We start from the raw sequence: 26,755 nt of genomic DNA on the forward strand, positions 1-26,755 counted from the left end.
ATTTGATTGAAAAAAAGTTTCATTTGACTGAAAAATGCTATAGATAAATATATAGATAATGAATGAATAAGGGCTTATTGTCTGAGTGCATGTATTTATTAGCGTGAATGGCGAGGGGTGAGGGTGAAATATAACGTCATCATCGCCCCTCGAACGTTGACAGCGTATGAGTGTGTGTTCGGGGTCGTTGGCGGAATATTTATAAAAGTGCTCCATCGACCCCATTCTAGGTTAGTTTGAGTGTAGGTCGATGGAGGAATATCAAGTACTCCACCGACCAAACGGAATGAGTGTTCTGTATGGATGTATTTATTTGTATGAATGTAGTGTTTGAAAATAGAGATATTAATATAGAGATAGTAAATAGAATATACACTTAGAGGGCTGATGTTGGAAGAGATGTTGGAAACCCCAGAAAAAAAAAAGTAATACTGCATAAAACTGATAAAGTTATTTTTGAAACACATAATTTCTTCTAATAGAAATTTTATTTCTTAAATAGCACGTATCAATTAGCCAAAAATACAATTTTTCATCTGGCACTCCTAAACGAATTCAAATCAATTCAACATTTAATCATCAGCAGGGGAAAAACCGTAATTATTCTATTTTCACAGAGGACGGTTTCATTATATGGCAATTAATACCGAGAATATAGGCAAAAAAGAAAATCCTAATTTTAATTTTTAATCTGATACTAATGGCCTCTTTATAATGGATTTTTTACATTTTAAATATATTTTTCATTTTCTTCGTACTGGAGGAAATAACCAAACAGACTTGACATTTAGGTTATGTTTTATTTCATTTACACATAATGGCAGTGATAATTATGGATTTTTTAAATAATTCTTTAGCAGAGTCTCTACGGATAAGATCGCTGTAAGGTAAAGGATCAGGGTTCGAATCCACCGGCCCTGAATTTGAAGTCATAATTACGATTTTTTTTTCAAAAACACCGGCTTTCCGTGGGGTTGATAATTATGACCTCTGCTGTAGCGAACCCCGTGCAAAATAATAATAACAATCAGTAATCACATCGGCCGATTAGGCAGAGAAGCTCTCGCGGATCAAGAGCGCTGTCGATAGGTGGCCTTCGGAGGATCTATTTCGTAGAAGAACGAACGTTATCACGCGAATAAATATTGACTACTCGAGGATGATACAAGTCACATACTTTTGGGCAAAAACTCGCTTTGTATCCAGAATCTAGACCAGTGGTGCCCAAAGTGGTCCCTCCCCCACGGGTCCCGGTATGATTTAGAGGGTTCGTGGAAAATTAAAATTGATTTGGGGGTCTCTGAACAACGTCAGGTGGTCCGCGCAAGGTTTAATATAAAATAATATAGTATAATATAAAACAGAAGTACGATGGTTATCTAAAAGTGTATGTTTAAATCGATTTTATGCGCTCTTTGATTCAGTGTTGGATTCCTGAAAAGCAAAGACAATGATTTGCGACACAATTTAATTAACTCAAAAAATGACATAGCCTATATGACTGATTTATTTGGCAAATTTATCGAAACTAATTTGAAACTACAAGGAGACCAATTAAATTTAATCAAAACTAAAAGCATAATATCTGCGTTTGTTGCAAAATTTTTTCTGTACAAACAAAACTTGGGAAGAGGAGAATGTTGTCAGTTTACAAATCTTTCGAAATTGTAAATTAGAGACGAAGATTTGCTTGCTTACTGATAACACTTAACGGCTCTTCATACCTGAACCAAAGATTTGAAGACATTCTTCACTTCCCGACTTATATTTAATTATAATTTATATTCTATTAATTTATATTCTGCATTTTGGGTTATTGTACAGAAGTTGTTGACTGTTTTCCCATCTTCCTATTTGGTAGAACGTGGATTCAGTGCCGTTATGAACCTCATCACAAAAAAAAAAAAAAAAAGAAACCAACTAGAAATTATTGATCGTGGGGATTTGCGGTTGCTACTCACAAATATTGAGCCGGATATAATATATATATATATACATATATAATATCTATCCATGTACTTTACTAATTACTTTTTCTTTATTATTTTATCAATCTGTCTATTTTTTCATCTTTCGAACAATTTACACATTTCTCCATTTCTTTTTTCTATTGTCCTTTCTTGTCAACTCTCATATATTTATGCTCTCTCTCTCTCTCTCTCTCTCTCTCTCTCATCTCTATTCTATTTCTTGTTTATTCTGAGTTTATTTTAAGTAACACTGTATTCATGCATTCTTTCTATCTATCAATTCATTTATTTAAATAATCTCTATTTCTCTCTCTCTCGCTCCCTTTCTCTTTCTCTCTCTAATATATTTATGTGTCTTCCTACCTATCTACCTGCCAATGTGTTTATGAATTTGCATTTTATCCCTTTCATTCTCAAATTGTATCTGCCCCTTTCTTTTTTCTCCCATTTGTTTTGTTCTTTTGTTTCATCATTATTTTTTTATTTCTTTGTAGATATGCATATCATTCTACGTAGGCAACTATCTAACTTTCTATCCGGCTCTCTCGTTTAGTCACAAACCCTCTTTACATATATAAAATATATCGCTATATATCACTCTTACTCTGCCATACTCCCTTTTATGCTGTTTTGTAGCTATTTTCCTCCTTTATTTTCACTTCATCCATCTATCCATTGTCTTCGTTCCGAACTCAGTCTTACAATTCTGTATTACTTCTCATATTTTATTTATATAAAAAGTGTGTAGTTAGTTTACGAAATTGGCAATGCTAATTAACTACTGACGTCTTCACTTCGGAGACTGTCCAAACATGACGAGTGGATAATCGGGACAAATTCTGTTGTTGTGAACTGCTCTCTGAGAGCAAACAGTCAATTTCATTCAGTATTGTTTCCAACTTGAATAAATCAGAAGCTATTTAGCAAAATGGGCCCCCCCGTTATTATAGAAGTGAAGTGGAGTAGCTCCATGACAATGCAAGGGCACAAATTTCGTTGGGTGTCCTTGCAATGACTGATCAGATAATTCTGCTTGTCATTTCTCCATCAATTCATAGCTGGTCTAATCAAACAGGGCATAATTTCTTAACGGAACAAATAAATTTTGGAAATTTAAGTAAATCAAAATTTTTGGGGGTATTTATTCGTCTACAGGAAATATTTTCTCGGTAAATAAAATGCCAAAAATAAACATTTTTTCTACTTTACAAAGAGCTAAAAATATTTATCGCTTTTTGTTATCTATAAAAATATAGAAAGTATAAAATTTATGAAATACGTAAAACAGAAAAAATAATACGGTAATACTCGCGTTGACACTTGGGCACCTGCGCGGGCTTTGGTCCAAAAGCCCGGACGAGGGATGATCTTCACCCGACTTAGGATTGGCCATACGCGGTTGACACATGGGCACCTGCTTTTGGGCCAAAGCCCGCGCAGGTGCCCCTTATGCAGAGAAAGGGTGCTCGATGAGTCCCACATAATAGAGGTGTGTCATGCCTTGGCTCCATACAGAGAGCGTGTAGGCATGCCGCCGGACTTAAGAAGAGTTCTCGAACACGATAGCGAGTTTCAGAGTCCCCTGTTCCGCTTTTTAAGGGAAATTGAGGTTTTTTATTGTATATAATATGTCTTATGTGTTGTGTCTATATGTTTGGTCTGAGTGCATGTATTTATTAGCGTGAATGGCGAGGGGTGAGGGTGAAATATAACGTCATCATCGCCCCTCGAACGTTGACAGCGTATGAGTGTGTGTTCGGGGTCGTTGGCGGAATATTTATAAAAGTGCTCCATCGACCCCATTCTAGGTTAGTTTGAGTGTAGGTCGATGGAGGAATATCAAGTACTCCACCGACCAAACGGAATGAGTGTTCTGTATGGATGTATNTTATCGTGCCAACGTTTCGATCTTTATTGAGATCATCTTCAGGGCCTGGGATTTAGAAACATTGTTTACATTTAACAAATACATTTAGGATGTGGAAAAGTGAATTTATACAATGCAAAATATATTTTTTATATTCAATCAAATTATTTCTACTCACTCAAAGTGTTTGTCTTCTGAGTAATTGTGCCATTCTTGGTGTCGTGTTGAGAGTGCCAGTGAGATTTTGCTATTTTGTGTTTATATACGTTGGATTTTGAAGGGGTGGGGAAGGATGTCGGCATAGAAAAGACATTTTTGTAAAGGCGTCGGCTTCTTTGATGTGAAAGGAGCCGACGAAGGGAAAAAATGTTTCGGCCAGATTATCCTTTCAGGATTATATAGAAAGGGATAAATAGGAAAAGGAAAGCTAAATTGTTGGGAAATTAGACTATGTGAAAAATATTTGATGTGTGAAATGTAATGTGATGATATAGGTATGTTATCTGTGTTGAATTTGATTAATGATATTGGCGTAGCTGCGACTGAGTTTACATATATCTGTTCTGTAATTGATGCTGTGTTTATCTCTGTTGATATAAACCAGTTCTAAGAAATTACGTTTATGTTTGTTTTTTCTGTGTGTAATAATTTTGGATTTGAGTATGTGGGTAAGACCAAACCAAAGTTAAAAACAGATGAGCTCAACACAAAAGGGATTTTAGGAATCTAAATAGAGAAGCTGCAGCCCTTAGTAGGCATGCAAGGGACAATGATCACCGATTCAATTTTGATGATGGAAAAATAGTTTGCAAAGTTAAAGGCCACGCCAAACTGAATTTCATGGAGTCTGTACAAATTAATATGAACACCAAGGCCTGTAATTTCAACACCGGCAAACTCCTTGTGGGTAGATGCTATCGGAACATCTTATCATCATCTATTCCAAATTTTGAAGTAAACAGGGTTTGATTGTATATAGTAATAATATAATTGCTAATTTTAAACTTGAGCGGCTTTGTTGAGGTGAGAGGCTCCAGAAGAAAAATCCAAATGCTTCGTTCAAAACATTTATTGACACGTTCCGGACGTCTCACGACCTTCATCAGGTACATAAGCTACAATAACAGTGAATAAAATTTATTTAAAAAAATTTTAAATCCTTAAAAATTGAAGTTAAAAAAATTAAATAGCATAAAATCTCAAACATAACAGTGATTGTTTAAAATTATTATATAAAGCTGCATTTGAACATGAGTTGAATGTACCAGGAATTTACCATTGTTTTTTGTGACAGTAACACCCTTTTCATGCTATGTTATCCATGCTGGAATAGGCAGAGGTTGTGACTTAGTTGTCTGTCCCTAGGTAGCGCTGGTGTATTGTGCGCTGGGTTTTGGTTTGGCCAACCTCCATTAAGATGTTCCGATAGCATCTACCCACAAGGAGTTTGCCGGTGTTGAAATTACAGGCCTTGGTGTTCATATTAATTTGTACAGACTCCATGAAATTCAGTTTGGCGTGGCCTTTAACTTTGCAAACTATTTTTCCATCATCAAAATTGAATCGGTGATCATTGTCCCCTGCATGCCTACTAAGGGCTGTAGCTTCTCCATTTAGATTCCTAAAATCCCTTTTGTGTTGAGCTCATCTGTTTTTAACTTTGGTTTGGTCTTACCCACATACTCAAATCCAAAATTATTACACATAGAAAAAAACAAACATAAACGTAATTTCTTAGAAATGGTTTATATCAACAGAGATAAACACAGCATCAATTACAGAACAGATATATGTAAACTCAGTCGCAGCTACGCCAATATCATTAATCAAATTCAACACAGATAACATACCTATATCATCACATTACATTTCACACATCAAATATTTTTCACATAGTCTAATTTCCCAACAATTTAGCTTTCCTTTTCCTATTTATCCCTTTCTATATAATCCTGAAAGGATAATCTGGCCGAAACATTTTTTCCCTTCGTCGGCTCCTTTCACATCAAAGAAGCCGACGCCTTTACAAAAATGTCTTTTCTATGCCGACATCCTTCCCCACCCCTTCAAAATCCAACGTATATAAACACAAAATAGCAAAATCTCACTGGCACTCTCAACACGACACCAAGAATGGCACAATTACTCAGAAGACAAACACTTTGAGTGAGTAGAAATAATTTGATTGAATATAAAAAATATATTTTGCATTGTATAAATTCACTTTTCCACATCCTAAATGTAATTGTTATATGTAAACAATGTTTGTAAATCCCAGGCCCTGAAGATGATCTCAATAAAGATCGAAACGTTGGCACGATAATGAAAATGTTTTTCTGAAACCTACATCACACCAGACCGCATCTCACGAATTCTAAATAAATATCGATTAACGGTCACTAATCACCACATATATATTATAAAAATCAAGTTAAAATAGTTTCATCATAAGCCTTGCCGTTTTGAGTGCTATCTGTTTCCCCTTTTAGAAATGCATAAATCTTAATTTTGGCAGGATCAAATTATTTGCTTGTGCGCGCGTTATGCGAAAATGTTCGTAATCCTTAACGGATGGTTGCCATGGGATCCGGCCTTTTCTGATAAATACAATCTCTTTAAACCGACCAGCCTAAAAATAGAAGACAGATTTTCAACTTAAAAGAGTCACTAATATCAGGCCTTTTTAGACATATCGATCGGGAATTAATTTTGAACTTACAAAACAAATTTAAAAAATTCGCAAGATAAAATCGACAATATAAAGATAAAAAGCATATGATGTACTTACTCGGCGATGTCAGCTTCACGTGCCACCCTGCATATAACTCCTCTGTTCATGTTGCATTTTCCAGTAACAGGGTCCGGTGGTGCTAAAGAAATGTAAGGCGGCTCTTCCAGGAATGTAATTTTGAGGTGAAACTTCTCCGGGACACCCTGGGGCGGTGTGTGAGAATTGCCGGGCCATACGATGTCCTTTATATCCAAACCTTCCTTCTGCCAAGACTTCCAAACGCCGATCTGAAATAAAATAAAAAGGAAATTTCACTTAGTTCTGATTTAAGAGAAAACTATAAATTTAAAAGAAAAACGGCAATAAAAAGGAAATAGTAATAGTAGTTTATGGAAAAGGTGATTGATGATTTGTTATATATTGTAATGATTTACTAGGGTATATTTTCTAGTTGAGACGATCAACTTTCTTGGACTTTCGCCTTTATTGTTGGCAATGGACTGAGATTAATGGTCTCCATGAGCGTAATGAGTTCCATATCTTAACCTGAACTGCATCTCTGGTAAGTTCGTATAAAAGCAAATTATGGTCGTTTACAAGAAAATAGGCCCAGGCACTTGCTATTTAACTTATGTTTCAGCGATTGGTTCATATTTTTAACTCAATGTAAAAACGTATTTATATTACTTTGCTTGGCATTTTTTTGAACATATCAAGCTTAATCGACTTCAAAACATTCAAATTATATCTGCCTGGTTTGAACAGTTGTCAGAAAGTGTGTGTGTGTGACAGGGAGAGGAAGAGAGAGAGAGAGAGAGAGAGAGAGAGAGAGTGAGAGAGTAACGATTATTTAAATACACGAAAAAATTAGGTCTGTAAAACTTTCTTACATATAATGTATAGTTACAATTATAAATTTTGTTTACAGTTTTTCAGTTTTTTTTGCCATTGCCAGCCCTCTCTTCTGTAGATTTACATTTCTTTTCTTATCTTTCTCGCTTGCTTCTTTTTTTAGTTTCTCCACCTGATTTTCGATATTTTATGGTACAACGGTATTCAACTCCCTCTTTTCTTCGCCCTTTTGCTATCGACTCTGTACCTCAGGCTCTCGACAATTGTGGATCAAATAAGACAAATCACAAACACAAATACACAGAAACACACAAACATGATAGTCTGGTTAGCATTCACAATACACAACAGTACTCGATATTCGTTGGAGTAATCGGGGATACCCTACCAATTACGCTAATAAATTACATTCACACACCAGACTACATTAACCCAATTCCAGAGTACTCGATATTCTTGGAATTATTGGAGATAACCCCTTCATTTACGCTAATAAATTACATTAGCACTACTCCAGAGTTCTCAATTTTCCTCGGGTTAATTGGCTTCCATCCAAGCTAATAAATTACATCCACGCAGCACAAATATTTTCACATTACCTCGAGTACTTGATGTTCCTCCATCAACGCAAATATTCGTTCCAATAAATAACATATATCGCATACATACATCCTACATACAATTTAAAACATTGATAGCCGTATACAGTTGCATTAGGCATAAAATAAAAATAACAAATTATAGTAAAATCAACAGTAAAGTAAATGATTTAAGTGAGAGTAAGTTAATTAATTCCCAATTAATTAATATTTGTGGAAGGTATTGGTTGAGATAAAAAAGTCAATGTCACGAGCGGGATTCGAACCCACGACCTTCCGCTAAATACGCCGCTGATCTGCCACTTGAGTTATCGTGACTTCGATCCGCTCGGGCACCAACTTCCCATCTCAACCTCACCTCTCGAATTTTCCCTCCTTTTTGCCATTTTTCAAATGCCGGTTAATCAATTTGATTCTCGGCGACAAATGAAATGGCCACCACCCAAAATTAAATTTAAATAAACCTTTTTTTGCATGAGTGAAGAAATAAAAATTTATGAAACAATGACAACCATTTATTTAAATTTAATTTTCGGTCCTTTTGATTGTATCTTTTTAATTAACAAAGAGAACGTGTTTTAATGATTTTCCAAACAGCTTTGGGATTTGTAAATTGATTTTTCAAGCATTTGTACTTGTCATGCCTTATTAAATGATTGAAAATGTCTTACTAAATTTGCAAGTGTTTATATTTTTGTTATAATTTTCATAGTTTACAAGCATTTCAACCAACACGGAAAGATTCGATCAATCTCTACAATCAGCCTCAGATATTTCAACAGGTTATTTCACATTCTAAATAAACTTTTTCACTGTAATATTAACAATTTTATAAAATAAATACACCCAAATTTGAACAGGATTTTTGTAAATTGCGCCCTTTTAATAAAAATCCCTTCTCATCATTTTAAGTAATTTATTGCACACCAGTGCTTTCCTACCTTCTCCCGCACCAGTAATATATTGTTGTTTATACTACCATTTTGCCGAATCTACAGTGGTTTCGTAGAAATGGGAAATTTTCAAGAAGGTTTCACCGCAAGTAGAAATAATTCTGCCGTGAGCAACTTTCATAAAGAAGGGGGAAAAGAAGTATAGGAGTAGACGTAATGCTTTATTTCTCTCTTTCTCTCTTTCTCTTTCTCACTCTCTTGCCCAATATTTCTATTATCCTTTCTTCTCATTCTTTCTATAACTCATCCTCTCTTATACATTATTTTCTTTATTTATAAGATCTACAACTCTTTTTTTATTATTTCTTCTCTCTCTTTCTTTTTTTCTATGTATAAACTGCCTACTTTTTTTGTTTGTCCACCTTCCTTTACTTTGATTATTAGTTCTACATTCCTCAATTCCTAAATTTGTTAGAAGACTAGAATCCATTTTTTAAAATTAAATGCATTTATTAAAACTGGTCTTATTAGACCAACCATTAATTTTACAATAATATTATAAAATAAATAAATGTTTACATTTGTAAAAACACATTGGTAAATAAGATTTACATTTCACTATTCACTATTCATTTTCAACTACACAAGTTCATATGGCTTTGTTCTTTTTAATCTTCTGACCATGTTTCGGTTATGTAAGAGTTTGGTCGCTTCCACATTCTCGTGCTGGCTGAGACGAGCCTTGTTTTTGGCGGCAAATCTTTGTATTTCCGCCGTGACTTCAGGGATCTTAAGATCCCTATGTAAGTCCTTATTCCTTATGAACCATGTTACGTAAGATTTTACTTTGGAGTGTTCGTATGAATTTGATATTGCTGTTTGGTACAACCCCATAATTGAATACCATATGTTTATGGTGGCTTTATGACTTGTTTAAATAATAATATTTTATTTTGTATAGCAAGATTGGAGCCACGTCCTATCAACCAGTATAGTTGTCTATACCTTAAACCTATTTCTGTCCTTTTTTTTTCTTCACGTGTTTTTTCCATCTCAGCTTGGCATCTAAGATCATTCCCAGATATTTAGCCGTATCGCTGTATGGTATAGTAGTTACATCGATTGTGAGCGACGGAACATGGTCCACCTTTTTGTTTGTAAAGATTAGATGAACTGATTTATGCTGATTTAGCTTGATTTTTCATTTTTTTTGTCCATTCGTTTATCTTATTACATGCATTTTGGAGGATTTTGGTTGAATGGGTGATAGTCGGTCCTAGTGATATCACCGCTGTGTCATCTGCGAACGTTGCAATTTTTACTTCATCTATTTTCGGAAAATCACTGGTGTATAACAAGTAAAGGGCCTAATATACTACCTTGTTTTTTTTTTTTTACGAGGGTTCGCAACAGCAGAGGTCATATAAACCCTCAGGATGCCGGTGCTTTTGAAAAAAAGCCCATTTGTAAGTATGTCGGGTTCGAATGCAGGGCCGCTGGATTCGAACCCGGGCCTTTTAACTTACAGTGATGAGCGCCGTGTCAAAGACTAAACCTTGCGGCCACCAACGCCCCCCTGAAAATCACTGGTGTATAACAAGTAAAGCAGTGGACCTAATATGCTACCTTGTGGCACTCCTGGATTTATTATTTTTAATTTTGAATATTGTTCTTCTTGTTTGACTCTAAACAGTCTGTCAGTTAGGTAGGCACTGATAATATCGACATACTGCTTTGGTACCATACCTTTTAGTTTCTTGATGAGTCCTTGGAATCCATATAAACGACTTTATGTGTCATCTGCAAACGTTGCATTTTTACTTCATCTATTTTCGGAAAATCACTGGTGTATAACAAGTAAAGCAGTGGACCTAATATGCTACCTTGTGGCACTCTTGCATTTATTATTTTTAATTTTGAATATTGTTCTTCTTGTTTGACTCTAAACAGTCTGTCAGTTAGGTAGGCACTGATAATATCGACATACTGCTTTGGTACCATACCTTTTAGTTTCTTGATGAGTCCTTGGAATCCATATAAACGACTTTATGTGTCANGGCCCTGAAGATGATCTCAATAAAGATCGAAACGTTGGCACGATAAAGAAAATGTTTTTCTGAAACCTACATCACACCAGACCGCATCTCATGATCTCATGATTTCTGAATAATAGATTGGTTTGAATATAAGAAAAGAGAGATTTTTTTTGGCAAGGGTTCTCGGTAGCCGAGTGGTTAAGGCGTCAGACTCTCGGCTAGTAAATCCCGCGGTCGTGGGTTCGATCCCCACCGTCGCCTCTGGACTTTTTCTGACGCCTCAGGGGACCGTGGCCGCAATTGAAAGAAATTGACACGGCACTCATCAATGGAAGGAACGGGATCAGATCTCAACGACCCTGAATTTCTTCCCAATCCCCTTCAGAAATGAGTTTCTTCGAAGGAACGCTCAAATTCACACATGTGTTGCGAGCCCCCAAAATGGAGCCAGGGGGAAAAAAAATTCAGAATCAGAAACTCATTCGAGTTGTGTTATTCTATCGGTAAAATGAGGCTTTTTTTAGTTTGTGCTGGAGTTTTTCAAGAACGTTTTCTCTAACAATTTTTTCGGCGTTTCGAGATGAGATTTGGAAGAATATAAGAATTCATAGTATGATAGGTCCTAATGTACACAATTTTGATTTCTTAGTCTTTTTGCAGAAGTTGCAATTATACAATATATATATATATTACACAGGGCGGGCGACCAGGACCCGAGGGGTTAAAAGCCTGAGTAGGCCCGTACCCCATCCCTAGAAGGTCCGGGACCTGGTCGGCTCACGAGTCCTGTATAAACCTATTGGACCTATTCACAAACCCCAGGATTGTGGACCATTTTATCCTGGGGAGTGTTTTGGTTATGTCCTCTCCTTCGAAAGTATTAAATCTTTCCCTAGCATACCTATCGCATTCTGCGAGGTAGNATGCCCTGACATTTTGGGTTTTTAAAATTACCTATTGATCTTCTCCTGCTGAACATTATCAGTTCCAGTTTAGCAGGATTTATCAAAAGACCTTTGTCGCTACACCATCCGGTTAGCAACCCCATCGCCTCCTTCATCAGTAGTGATAGAGTCAGAGGGTCCTTACCCGTGATCACTATGGTACCTACAAATTATACAATACATGAAGTAATTGTATGTGATAAGTAGCTTGTTAAACGTTAATTACAAAAAAAGATAAACCACAGATAAATAAATTAAAATAACATTAGATTGTTGGCTTATTGCAGAGCATGCTAAACATATTCTCCTATGAGAAAAATTAAGTAGAAATTGTTAATTAAATTAATTACCTAATGTAACTGAATCAGATCAATGGTATAGATGGAATACGAAAGATCTAATGTTTATAAAGGCTCTATGAATTACAACCATAAAATTGCGCTTTTTCGTATAAGACTTTCTCTGTTGCCTCTTCGCGGACTTCTTTTGGCGAGAGAAAAGTACTACCGATGTGGATGTACCGGGATAATGCTTCACATTCACAAAGGACATGTGCCGGTGTCTCTGGTTCCTTCTGACAGTGTCGGCATGTTTCTGCCTATGCTCTGCCCACCTTCTTAAAATGATAGCTAAGAAGGAAGTGGCTGGTATAGATGCCTATAATTTTTGCAAATCCTACCTGCTGAGAGAGAGTGAGGAGTTCCTTCGCCTTCCTTTTTGAGAGGTTTATAAATCTCTTAGCTTGGTGGTGAATTTGTTCAGTGTTTGAGTTTTTCTTTATAAAGCCATTTGTCTAGTTCCAACTTAAGTACAATCTCCGGTGCACCTAGTTGTGGTTCTTTCCTCATGATGTCAGGTACCGTTATAGCCTTCTCATTTATTCCGATTATTTACAGAATTTTGTGGTGACTCCTTCTTAGATCTGAATTTATTTTCTTCTATCTCAGGTGTCTGTTGGCACTCTCAAAAGCAAACTTTTGTACATCAATATATAACAGTGGAAGGTCGATTGATGTTTCCATTGATGTAGTTTAGCAGGTATTGCCACCACACACAGTCTGCGTTTCCTTGTGTGTTTTTGAATACCTTGCTGGGTATAAGTGACCAAAGGTCTGACCTCTGTGGTATATAGCCAGTACGATATTTTAGTATGTATTTCCCAGTTTTCACTTTGGCTAATGATTAGTAGAACCTTGGCTTTATGTAGAATGTTGCCTATGTATTTCCCATATGAGCTTATGGTCAATGGTTATACCTAAATACTGTTCCTTGGTAGAAAGTTAAGGCTTCAACCTTTATAGTAAGAGCTTTTATATTGAGTCTTCTTTTGTAATAGGATGAGGTATGTTTTCTTAGTTTATGTTTAAACCCTTTTCCCGCATCTTCTTTCTACAATAATTTAGAGCAGTTTACATTTGCAGGCCAGCTTTCTCCAATATTTCCTGGATTAGTAACTATGAGTATTTCTATAAAGGATATTTGGTTTAAGTTATATAAAGTAGTATTTTAGGCCCTGCCCTGTATAGGTCTGAGAAATGGATTCTGATCAGGTCGTATTTCGTGTATAATGAGACTAGGATGGGCACTAAGATGCTGCCCTGCAGGACACCCGCATCAATGTGATTAAATAAATATTCCGACAACTGAGAGATTTAGGTAATAAAAGGTTATTGAAAAGAAAGCCCTTGACCTTACGCAGAAAACCAGGGTGACATTTTTTTATTAAGATTGGATAATTCCTGTCCATATCACACTTGTTAAAATACAAAGCATTTTTACGACCTGTTGATCGACTATTATTTTTCTTTTGTGCTATTTCATTTACTTTCTAGAGCGTTTCGTTAGGGTTAATATTTTTTATCAGATCCCAAAAATTTTTAAGGGCACTCGTGTGCTTCATTCGGGTCTTCCCCCAAGGACAGGTTCTGCTATTTCTTCTTCATTCACGTAATATCTGCACTGTTTATGCTGCTAATGATTTATAAATATGCTTCTGGAGTCTACAGTGTACATTCAGCAGTTTAGTTCCTGATATGTCTAAGATTGAGTTTTGGGTTAGTTTCTGCGATAGTATTTTGGTGTCCGTTTTGGTTTCCTTCTGCCTGGAGTGTAATACCCTTGAAACGACTTCACTCATAATCCAATTCCCGTGTCTCTAAGTGGAGTGAAATTAGCGAAAACCTGTGAGTAGTACTACTATTGTACTAGTATTTTTTTACTAGTCAAGAGACTAACAGACAAGCAGTAAAAAATAAGATGAAAGAAAGATGGCATCGACAGTGGGCGGGGTCGTCGGAGAGGCAGTCAAAATCACGACTGGTGGATGGCCCTCAGAGAACCTGAGTAGGAGACGAGAGATGATCTACACGCGACTTAGGATTGGCCATACGCGGTTGACACATGGGCACCTGCTTTTGCGCCAAAGCCCGCGCAGGTGCCCCTTATGCAGAGAAAGGTAGCTCGATGAGTCCCACATAATAGAGGCGTGTCATGCCTTGGCTCCATACAGAGAGCGTGTAGGCATGCTGCCGGACTTAAGAAGAGTTCTCGAACACGGTAGCAAGTTTCAGAATCCCGTGTTCCGCTTTTTAGGGGAAATTGGGTTTTTTTATTGTATATAATATGTCTTATGTGTTATGTCTATGTTTTGTCTGAGTGCATGTATTTATTAGCGTGAATGGCAAGGGGTGAGGGTGAAATATAACGTCATCATCGCCCGTCGAACTTGAGAGCGTAAGAGTGTGTGTTCGGGGTCGATGGCGGAATATTTATAAAAGTACTCCATCGACCACATTCTAGGTTAGTTTGAGTATAGGTCGGTGGAGGAATATCAACGGAATGAATATAAAAGTGTAAATACAATATAGACTTACTGGAGGGCTGAAATGACGTAGATGTCGGAAGCCCCAGCCAAAAAAAAAAAAAAAAAAAAAAAAAAAAAAAAAAAAAAAAAAAAAAAAAAAAAAAAGATCGCAGCTCGGTCGTTGGGTAGATATGTTACGTTTTGGAATCATTTTAATTACGGAGTATTTCCCCTGTATTCGGTAGTTTTTCTTCTCAGAAAAAGAATACTAATTCCTTCCAATTTTTATCGGTTTAGTAGGTAACGCAAGCTGCCTCATCGTAAACGAGAAAGTTCTTTGTAAGTTTTGTAAGTTGATTGTTCCTCAAACATAATTTATTATGTTCTTACGTATATAATACAATACGAGATAACAGTCCTCGATAAACCTGATAACCATACGATAATGAATACAAGAGTAATTCAAAAATAAATTACTCTTTATCTTGACTGTCTAAGTATCTAGTTTTGTTTCTAACTCGCCCTAGAAAAATTAACATACAGACCTATTTTGATTTATTTAAACTCTTTTAAGTTGGAAACGATTATATTGAAAGGAATAACGAAGCGGAACAAGCTGTAAGGGGTTATGTACGATGTTATTTTTCTTGAACACAAAAGACGTTCCGTTCAATGACGCAAGGCGTGCACAACACATCAATCCTCTATTCATCCTTAAAATTCACATATCAAGTTCAAATGTCGTAAGGGTCTTAATCCAGAAAGGTTTCTAAAAGAAAAAGTTAATTTTTTTACTAGGGTTTTCAACTGAAGTTCATATGAACCCTTATTGACAAAATATAAAGATCATTTATATTCATTGTTGGTTTAACGGAAAAAATACTTAAAATCATAAAAAAGAAAATATTTGTAAGGATATCTTTTTTTATATGTACTTAAATAAAAAAGTAAGTACTGTCATTTAAGATAATTACAGATAAAATAAATTTAATGAAGAAAGTAAAATTGTATGCTCATTAAAGAGTACTTGTAAAAAGACTTAAGTTGGAAAAAAATACAGTTTCTTAAAAAGAGAATAAAACAACATGGAAATAGTGTCATCAATAAGCAACATACCACAGGATTAGGTCAGCATGTTTTTCATCGAAAACATAAATTTGAATTTCATAATGCTAAAATTCTTAAAAGAAAAAATGAAAATGAATTAAATTTATAGCAGACTATACACATTAAATTAACTGAAAACAACGTTAATATAAAAACTGACATGAGGTTCCCGCATACTCGGTCATCCTAAAAAGGACTCTGAGGATCTTTAACGTCCGCACCTGCCCTATTCGGCCTTATCGGACGTTTTGATTCTCAAGATGAGAGCTGACACACTCCGCATACGACAGGATTGTGTTAATGCCACAGCATTGGTGTAGAGGCAGCTCAGCCCCGAAGGGCCAAGATAACCTCGCTCCCCGCTTGTCCATTCCAAGTGGCCGGGTCTGCGTTAAGTATCAGACCGTATGCCGCGCGCAAAAGGCTACCTAAGCCGAAATACATCAGCTCGGTCTCCCGCGCACTCCCTAGATGCAGAAGGCGACTCTATCTCCCAGAGTATTGGGGCTTCCCCAGCGTAGAAACTACTGGATCCGTCGGCCGCGGTTTCGTTTAAAGTGGAATTTCTAACCACCACCTAGAGGAATACCGCCTACGGTGAAGCCTCCTATCGAGCTCAGCCTACACCTCCGATCCTTTGCTTCCCCAAGGGTACCACGCCGGTCATACGCACAATCCAAAGCATGCTCGAGCAGCAACCGATTCACTACCCGTTCCCATCCGTCACTACTCACGCATTCGAGAGGCTATCCAGCACAGTCATCTCGTCTCCACGCCTATATGCTGCCGTCCGATCCGCCGTAACCCGTGAGGCCGTTCAAAGGTCACAGGTAGAAGATAAGGTATCCGCCAGGGGCGTCGCCACGTGACGAATCCATTCCCCTTATAAAAGGGGCTGAATTTTGGAACATTTCTGTTACCCCGTAGTTCAGATGGTTATACACTCTCCCCCGTCTATGCAGACAGGATCTGGTACTCTAACCCTCGTGTGCCTCTGATAAGCCAACCAACGCCTAGGCCGACACGAGTACAGCTTGTGCTTTAGAGAAGTTGCCACTCCCTCTGGGCTACACATTTATTTTGCGCCCGGACACCCCCCTTGTAACCAAGGGTTGGGAGGGGGTCACATGAAGGAACCTGGATTGAGAAAGGGACGTGGATGAGGAATCGAGGTGGACCGTTTCGGGGTCTCGAGCCTGAACCACACTATCCCACTAAAAACTGACACTCAGGGAACGAATTACCAATATAAAAATATTTTGAATTTTTATAAAACTAACCTAGATTGCAAGTGGAATATGATTTAATGTAAGCATACATAATATTGTCATATTTTTTTATTTTTACTTACTTATTTTTATTATTATTTTTGGAATTACTGATTTTACTATTTATTATGTACTGTTTTTGCATTTAAATTTTTTTTTACAGGGGCATCCGACAGCTTGGTCATTTCAGCACCGAAGCACTAGCGAAATACCGCTACACATTCGATACACAATCACACCAATAAATACATTCATCGCACTCATACTGTTATGGAATACTCTATATTCCTCCATCTACCTGATCACTACAATAAACTACTCTAATTTGGGGTCGATAGGGTACTTGAAAAATTTTCCGCCGTAGACCCAAGCCACGCTCGCAACATAAGGGGTGATGGAGGTGCTGTCACCATCTGCTCCTCCTCATTCACACCAATAAATACATTCACACCAACTTACATTGATTACACTCATTATGTTTGCTAGATGGAGTACTCGATATTCCTGCATTTACTTGTTTACTATGATAAACTAATCTAAATTGGGATCGATGGAGTATTGTTATAAAATTTCAGCCATCGTCCCAAGTCTTACACACAACCTGAGAGGTGATGGAGAAGATGGAGAAGCTACTTTGCCATCAGCCCCTACCCATTCACTATAGTTGTGAAATTTTCATTTTCTTTTCCACACCCTCTCGTTTTAAACTTTCATCAATCCATTTTAGAATGTAGGCACGTATCGAAGAAAACTGTCAAAAATGGCCCTGAGAGGATCTGAATGTTAGAAGGAGCATCCTCACCAGATTAAGAATAGGCCAGGCGAGGTTGCAACACTGGTAGTTAAATTTTAGCCAATGCGTGCGGCATCTAGAAAGAGTTTGAACCGTGGTGACCCAAAACAGTAAAGGGTGTTATTTTTGACTTGAAATATAGAATACCTCCGGATATGAGAATTATGGTTGAGCACGGCGGGAAAACTTTTTTCCCATTTTTTTTTAAAAGGAAAACTGTGTTGTTTTATGGTATATAGTACACTATCTTTCATTTGCGTTTATTAGGTTGGATGAATTTAGTGGTATGTAATTTGTGAGAAGGTCTTTGTCAGAATATAGAACATCAACCCATAATTAGATAAGTAAGGTTTACAGAGTGACTTTAAGTTCTGTTCCCTCCTTGTTTATACTTTCTCTAATTTTCTCCCTATTAATTAAAATGATAAAGAATTAAAATGGTGATTTGTTAAAGAAGTTAGAAAATATTTGGTATTTCTTAAAAACACTATTCCGAAATATGTTTCGCACATAAGTTAAAGTTGATCCAAATTAAAAAACGTTTGCCCCGTTAATCTACCGTCCGAAAACCTTTTAAAAGTTTCTCATTCAAGTATGTCTTGCCATTTAAAGCAGTAGGGTCCTTATTCGTATTCCATTATGCTGGAGAGAGATCAAAACTTTTTGTTTCAAAAAAATTTAGACAAAAAATTCCTTTCCAAAAACGCCCCAATAAAAGTTAAACTTACCCTTTAAGGACTATTGTCAAGAGCGATGAACAATGTGGAGTACTCCACCTCTAATGAATGTAAATAGGAAAGAATGCGAATTACCCAGTTTTAAAAACAGCATATGTTTGGGGCCAATAAAGCCTCTAGACCCTAACTTTGCAGAAGTGATAGATAAATTTATAATTTTCTTCTGACTCCAGACTGTAAAAACGCTAATGGAATTTTATCATTGGTTTATTATTCAGAAACACTTCGAGCTTAACAAAGAATTTTGCAGTTAAAATTGAACGAAGACAAATGCATCCAAATCAGGTTTACGTATATATATATATATATATAATACAATAAAATACTAAGACTGCACCTAGAGAGCACACTGACATAGAATTCACAAAACTGTAACGCAAGACATGAACAGAAAACTCAGCATAATCCTCCTCGCCGCGTTGCCCAGAGAGAGACCTTCCATCGCCCTGAACCGTCAGCAGCAAGAGTGTAAGCCTAGGTAATTTTAAAAACCCTAAATTTCAGAGCATATAATTAAAATTAGCGGATTCAATCAAATTCCTTGGAGTGACGCTTGACAGGAAACTTGATTGGAAGGTCATATTAATAACATATACAGGAAAGGCACAATATCTATGGTACAATGTAGGAGAACTGTCGGTAAAACATGAGGTCTCAAACCATGAGTAGCCAAATGGCTATATACTGCAATTATTCTACCTAGATTATTGCTCGCAGCTTTAGTATAATGGAAAGGTCTAGAAAATAAATGGAATAGTAACAAATTAATGTCATTTCAAAGACTAGGCTGTTTGCCCACCCCTAGCCCTAGCACTTGAAATCATAACCAATACACACCTCTACACATTGAGGCTAAGGTCAGAGCACCAATCAGCTGCTACAGATTAATTGCATTCCATAAGTGCAATAACAGAAGTCACTCGAAAATCTTACAACTATTGAGTAAGGTTAACGTCCAATTATTAAGCGTTAGTGATAAAAAGGTTAAAACCCCTTCGGGGAAAAAGTGCTTTCAGGTAGTCACACCTTGTGAATATAATTATAGTGTGGATGATGACCATCGTATCATAGACTGCTCTACAAATTTTTCACTTATCAAAGGTAAAGGGAGTGGTGCTGGAATCTACATGCCTAAATTAGGTATCAGCATCTCCTCCCCTCTTGGCAATAACACCTCCGTTTTTCAGGCGGAAATCTGGGCCATTAATGTGTGTTGTAGAACACTTATGGAAAATAAAATCAAGGGAAAAGATATTAGAACTTTTTCTGTCAGGCTAGTCTTAGGTCATTGCAAAAAGATTTGTCAACATCTAACTGGTGGAGGAAACTGTAGATCTTATTAATAGAATCTCTTGGGTTTGAGAACAGGGTGACCCTTATTTGGATACCAGTACATAAAGGACACCATGGCAATGAACAGGCGGATAGCCTGGCCAAAGAAGGCTCACTGCGTTTGTCAGGCCACAGGTATTACCTCAATCTATGAGGTAATAGTGGTGAGCACAGCGAAAGAGTGTATTAAAAACTGGTGTATGAAACAATTCCTTAGGGAATGGAATCTACCCCCTGGACACAGGCAATCGAAAGATTTTGTTAAGGTGATTAAACCAGCAGAATCGAAACACCTATTCTCTAACTCAAGGAAGGGAAATAGAAGGCTGATAGGTATCCTGACGGGCCACTGCCCACTGAGAAGACCCCTCTCCGTAATGGGTATTTTGCCAGATCCCTTTTGCCGTTTTTGCGAAATATATATAAAAAATATATATAAAAGAAGAAACAGCAAGGCACAACCTCGCATAGTGTGATAGGTATGCTAGAGCTACATTTGAAATCTTTGAAGGAGAGGACATCTCTAAATCACTCCCCGAGATTAACTGGTCCAAAATCTTTGGGTTTGTGAACAGGTCCAAGAGGTTTATGCAGGACACGTGAGCCGACCAAGTCCCGGACCTTTAGGGATGGGGTACGAATCTACCCAGGAATTTAACCCCTCGGTTCTTGGTCGCCCACCATGCATTATATATATATATAATTATTCAGAAATCGTGAGATGCGGTCTGGTGTGATGTAGGTTTCAGAAAAACATTTTCTTTATCGTGCCAACGTTTCGATCTTTATTGAGATCATCTTCAGGGCCTGGGATTTTCAAACATTGTTTACATTTAACAAATACATTTAGGATGTGGAAAAGTGAATTTGCAATGCAATGCAAAATATATTTTTTATATTAAGTCAAAGTATTTCTACTCATTCAAAGTGTTTGTCTTCTGTGTATATATAAAAGAGTGCAAGCCTAGGATGGTTATTCAAAACATGTGCCCTCCGGGAGTAATGCTGGCCGTAGTGCCAGTGACGTGACTGAGTGCAAGTCAAGTAGTTCAGATGTTTTTGGCATTTTTCAACTTCATTGGGTCAGTTAAATCAAATAAATATACCAACGTTGGGTAGTTTTTCTCAACCTGACAGGTTTATACCCTGAGTTTTATCATGTCTAACTGTCGCAATGTGTTTGCCAGTATTGATGAACATTCTTTAAACATAATTTTATTATGTCTAGTGCCTCTGGAGTCCACTTTCCTTTTGCCGTTTATTTTTGTGGATCCCTTATGAGATGAAATCTATATTTAACCATCCCAGTTATAGGTTCTGGTCCGTTCGGTTTTACAGATCACTTAGCAGTTCGACGGTTCGTTATCCAGAATTCCATTGTGCCGGGCACCTAAGAATTAGGTTTGTCAGGTTTTGGATGAATTCTCACACTATTAGGAGTGTAACGTTTTCATAAACTTTGTTTTTAGTTGTTTATTCATGAAAGGATAACACTGGCAAATCTTAATAAAATAGTTAAGAGCAGAGATATCACAATAACAACAAAGGTCCACATAGTAAAGTGTATTCTCAGCAGTAGCTTATGGCTGCGAGAACTGGGATATAAGGATGGAAGGGAGATAGCTTTTGAATTTAGTGGATAATTTGTGAGTTTGTTGGACTGCAAGAAGATCAATCCATATTCCAAGAAATACAGCCTGAAGAGGATGATTTTAAAGACAAAATAGAAGTACAATGGCGACATATTGAGACGACAGGATACCATGAAGAAGCAGCTGATCAGGAGAAAGTGGAAGGCGAAAGGAAGAAGGCCGACCAAGATCAAAATGGATAGATGATATTCTGGGCATGCCGGACTCAAACATGGGGGAACCAGGATTACTGACGGCCGACAGGAATCTCTGGCGTGGGCTGGTCCATGGAGTAAGAAATAGTCTAAATCGACTAAACGAATAAACAGGAAGAATTAGAAAGCATTAACTTATTATTTAGGAAGATTTTTTCACGCACTAATTCTTTTTGGGCTGGGTTATCTTATCCGATATTTTTAATCTGTCATAAGTCTTTTAAGATTTTATGTCGTACAAAGATAACCTAAAAAAGTTTGTATTTTTTACATAAGATATAAATCATATGCAGTGGATAATTTGTCGAAAGATCAAATATTGGAACAATGACATACTATCAAACATAAAGAATGTCTCGATGGATGGAACAATTAACTTAAAGAAATCATCGATGTTTTAAACATAGCTTCATTGTATTTGACGCTTTTTTGCATTTGCTCTCTTATAAACATCGATCGTATCTTGAGAATTCCCTTTATCATTATAACTTTGAACTAGGGCAGAAGCATCGTTGATAAAAATATCACACAACGTGTGTAAAAATGTGTGGTGATTAGTGACCGTTAATCGATAATTATTCAGAAATCGTGAGATACGGAAATCTGGCCGAACTATTACCAACTTTTTTCCCTTCGTCGGCTCTTTTTGGCAAAGACGCCGACGCCTTATACAAAAATGTCTTTTCTATACCGACTTCCTTCCCCACCCCTTCAAAATCCAACTTAAATAAACTTAAAACAGCAAAATCTCACTGGCACTCTCAACACGATACGCAAGAATGGCACAATTACACAGAAGACAAACACTTTGAGGGAGTAGAAATACTTTGATTGAATATAAAAAAATATATTTTGCATTGTATAAATTCACTTTTTCACATCCTAAATGTATTTGTTAAATGTAGACAATGTTTGTAAATTCCATGCCCTGAAGATGATCCCAATAAAGATCGAAACGTTGGCACGATAAAGAAAATGTTTTACTGAAACCTACATCACACCAGACCGCAACTCAAGATTTCTGAATAAACATCACACAACCCTAGTTTAAAGCCTGCGGAACTTTACACATGGCATGAATCGAAACTGAATTTCCATTTCAATGTGAACCGAGAGGCTTTTTCCATGAAACTTTAACGAACAGATACTGTATGGTGTGATATGAAATATTAATGCCGATGATTCTTTCCGTAGCTATTCTTCGCTGTCCGTCAACTTTAACAAGCGTGTTTTTCGAAGGGGAAAATCTGACGGGGGCACGTTTGAGCAGTTCCGGTTTGATAAATCCTGCGAAAAAGCAGAATTGTTGTTGATATTTAAAGATTGAAAAATCCTAGCAATTTCAGTATTATTTTCATTTAATAATCCGCGTTTTAATTAAATATTGAAATATACTAAAAAGGTGTTTTCTTGAAAAACAAAAGGTGATAGGTTTTTTTCTTTGCATCATCATTCTAACCATATCGTGTGAAAATTCAAAGGTGGGTTGCTTTGTTTACATCAATATAAAAAAGAAATTTACAAAACCTGGATGCTTCGCCTTCATAAAATTACATCACCTCTAAATGTGATTTGGCCCCTCCTTCAAAAGGGTTCCTTTGAGAGGAGTCAACGTTTGTAAAAATAATGAAATTTTACCCAAGAGGATTTAATAAATAAAAAAAGGGTCTTTTGCTTCAATTTCGGTAGAGCCGTTGAAATGTGGAAGCCGGTGAAAATTTTAACGTGACAAAAAAAAAAAGCAAACCTCTCTACTGCGGCAAAGTTGGAGAAACCTCATGAAAAATTCATGATGAAGATTCGGTGTTAGGGATTTGTCTTTTTCCGACGATGGGAATCGAATTGGCTATGTTCAACCCCTTCGGCCGAGTATGACGACGTTGTCTGAGAAAATGTATGCGATCAGAATTAATTTAAGCCGATTCTCCTTGCCCGCCAATGCACTGTCACATTTGGAAAATTGGACATATTTATACGTCCACCCTTATGAATACGAAAACAAACCCATACAAACGACCCATTACCTAAATAATTTTTTACGACGTGTTTTTAAAAAAATCATATTTATAACATTGTAATAAATGTTTCAAATATGTAAGTTGAAGAGTTTTGGGGTAAAGTGGAGCATTATGGGGGCATTCTATAGGGTGACTGGCGATAAGTGTTGAAAATTTCAGGAGGTGGGCTTATTAAACGAAGAAGATATGAAATTCGCCAAGTTTTACGGTGAATTTTTCCAACGGGGTTGTTATTTCATTTTCTTTTACAAATTTTAAATTTAGCAGTTGTTGAAACATTTAGTGTTTTTTTTATTACAAAATATTAAATTAAAAGTTCTAGAAGTGTTTTCTAAAAAATAATTTAATGGTATTTCAATTCTTTTTTTAGATTTCGCCAAAAATGAATAGTTCAGACACTTGGAGTAGATTGGTAGTTGACAAAAATGGCCACCCTTAATATTTTTAATTACCTTTCAGACAATTCCCCAATCTTAAAATATTTGGTCTGTTAAGATTTACAGGTAAAAAAAACAAATGAAATCTCCCACTTGTATTTACACTATATGTCTATTTATTCTTTTTTTTTTCAAAAATAAAAATACGTTTTGTTAAAGTTTAAACAGTTTATTCAGCCTTATGTTTTTACGGATGAAGAAGAAGGTAGAAGAAGGACCAAAGGTAGTCTTTCCCATGACCCGCAAACCTGTTTCACTCAATTATATAATTCCTATGATGCGCCAACTCTGGCCTGAGAGGGGTAATAGAAATTTAAAACTATTTTTTTTAAAGTGTTGCCATTATAAATTGAAATTTTTAAAACGTCTAATATACAAAAGTAACAATGGTTTCCAGGACCTTTTATCAGGATCTGGCATTTTATATATGGCATTTTATTATAATGGCTAATTTTTTTTTTTCATTAATTTTTTTTTAATAATATGAAAAATCCGTTTGTTTTTGAGAAACGTTTAAAATGACAGTATCAATCTGTCGAGAAAGCCTTCGGTCCTGCTTAAGAAGGTCCTTGAACGATGGCCCGTGGCTCGTTTATATCCAACTTGTTGCTTTCTTGTATATGGCGTGTTTGAAATTGCCTCACAATTTGCAATTTCACCGCTTTTGGCCTAGTTGAAGGATGACCGTTCTATAAAGGCTGAGATACTGTGTATATTTCGATAATCCACTTATCACCTACTACTTACTTACCACTACCACTATATGCAACAAAAAACTTCCTATAAACCTCTGTCCAAATATCAACGGTAAAGAGGTAATTTCAGTTTTTTTTTTTTTTACTTTTTCGCCATAGGACCACTAAATTACTTATAATCTTCAGAATTACTGACTGTAAAAAAATATGGTTTTTGCCAGCTGAAAGAAGGTTATATAGAAATGATAAATGATGGAGTGAGTGTGGTGTTCAATCCTTTTTAAAAAGATAGTTCCTACTCACAGTAAGTTGTTTTGCAACGATCCGGATTTCGAGCCCTTTAGCTCATCATCAGGTTGAAGGACTTCTCAACCACGTCTCTCGACATAAATTGCAAAACTGAACCCGCTTATACCCCCGCTAACGCGACGTTCCAATTAGCAGCTGGTTTTTTAATGGCGCTCAATTTGAACGTGCGAAAAGCGGAAATTATAACACAAATAAATATTATAATAGTAAATACTGTAAGAAATTAATTATAAATTAGGGATTAAAGATAAAATATAGAAAATTAGAATGATACCTTAATATTATTAATTTATTAGGAAAATAATTACAATTAAAATAATTAATTTAATTATTTGGACGTTTAATATTATTTATGTACATATTTAAAATGGGAGGTAGATCAAAATCTGTTATTGTCACCATGTTCAATTTTACATTTTTTAATTTCAAATTTCTCAAACCAATCTAGTTCTCTCCCTTTGTTGCAACTATGTAACACTGTTGTATTTAAATTTGAATTGAAATTATGCTTTCTTTCTGAACTGAAATAGTTTCTTTTAGACGGCCCTTAAATTCCGAAAATTTGCTCGATTTAGGCAAGTGTTCTTTTACTCTCGTTTTTATTTCTCTGCCGCTTTGACCTGTATATTTAATATTACAATCATTACAATTGAGTCGGTAAACCCCGCTTTTTGCCAAGTTGTCTACCGTGTCTTTAGGTTTTGAGAGGATGTTTTTAAGTGAACCCGTACTTCTAAAAGCTATTCTAAAACCTTCTTGTTTAAAAATTTTACTAACTTCATTAAATTCACCAATTTCGTGGTCCGCTTGACCAATTAATATATTACAATTAATTAATTAAAATAAAATAAAATAATAATTATAATATTTTATCTCAATTAAAAACCTTAATTAACTGTAATTTTACTAACTTTTTCCTATAATTCACCAATGTATGGCAAACAACGGAAAATTAATGATTTATTTGTGGTGGGGTGGCGGAGTCCTATTGTTGATTCATTTAAAGTTAAATTTTTTATTATTTTAAACAGCAACCTATCAATAAATATTTCTAGGTACCCGTTGTTTTTTGCTAAGGTTTTAATAGTTTCTAATTCTTTTTTATAGTTGGCAGATGTTAATGGATTTTTTAGCATACGGTCTATGAGGCAAATGAAACTAGCAGCCTTTTGAGACCATGGGTGGGAAGAATCCGCTGGTATCATAGTGTCTATAGTTGTGGGTTTTCTATATACGTCTATTTCTATTAGGTTGTTTATTATGGACATTGATGAATTGATGAAAATATTCTGCACGAATATTTCAGAAAGAAACGAAAAATGTTGACGAAATCCAGGAGCTTTGTAAATTCCCTCAAAAGTTCCACAATTAGCATCCACCTTTATGGATTGCGTTTCTGGAATTTTGCATTTTGTTGAAGAAAACTTATGTTGATGTTGTGTGTCAATGACAAAACCGAAAACTACTGAACCGATTTCGATGAAACTTTCACACTTTTTATTAGTGCCAGGCGAGTTC

At 36.1% G+C, this 26,755-nt stretch overlaps 1 protein-coding gene across 3 annotated transcripts in view; it reads right to left on the reverse strand.

Moving 5' to 3' along the window:
• Positions 1–26,755, reverse strand: part of LOC106666008 (glutamate receptor ionotropic, NMDA 2B) — a 206,115-nt gene that overhangs the window by 63,774 nt on the left and 115,586 nt on the right. For all 3 annotated transcript variants that reach the window (XM_024230407.1, XM_024230406.1, XM_024230408.1), the window contains exon 5: positions 6,626–6,855. In XM_024230407.1, coding sequence (XP_024086175.1) covers positions 6,626–6,855 — 230 coding nt within the window. The remainder of the gene's footprint in view (positions 1–6,625; positions 6,856–26,755) is intronic.

Source organism: Cimex lectularius, unplaced genomic scaffold (genome assembly GCF_000648675.2).
Source record: "Cimex lectularius strain Harlan isolate CLEC.00 unplaced genomic scaffold, Clec_2.1 scaffold49, whole genome shotgun sequence".
Lineage (NCBI taxonomy): Eukaryota > Metazoa > Arthropoda > Insecta > Hemiptera > Cimicidae > Cimex > Cimex lectularius.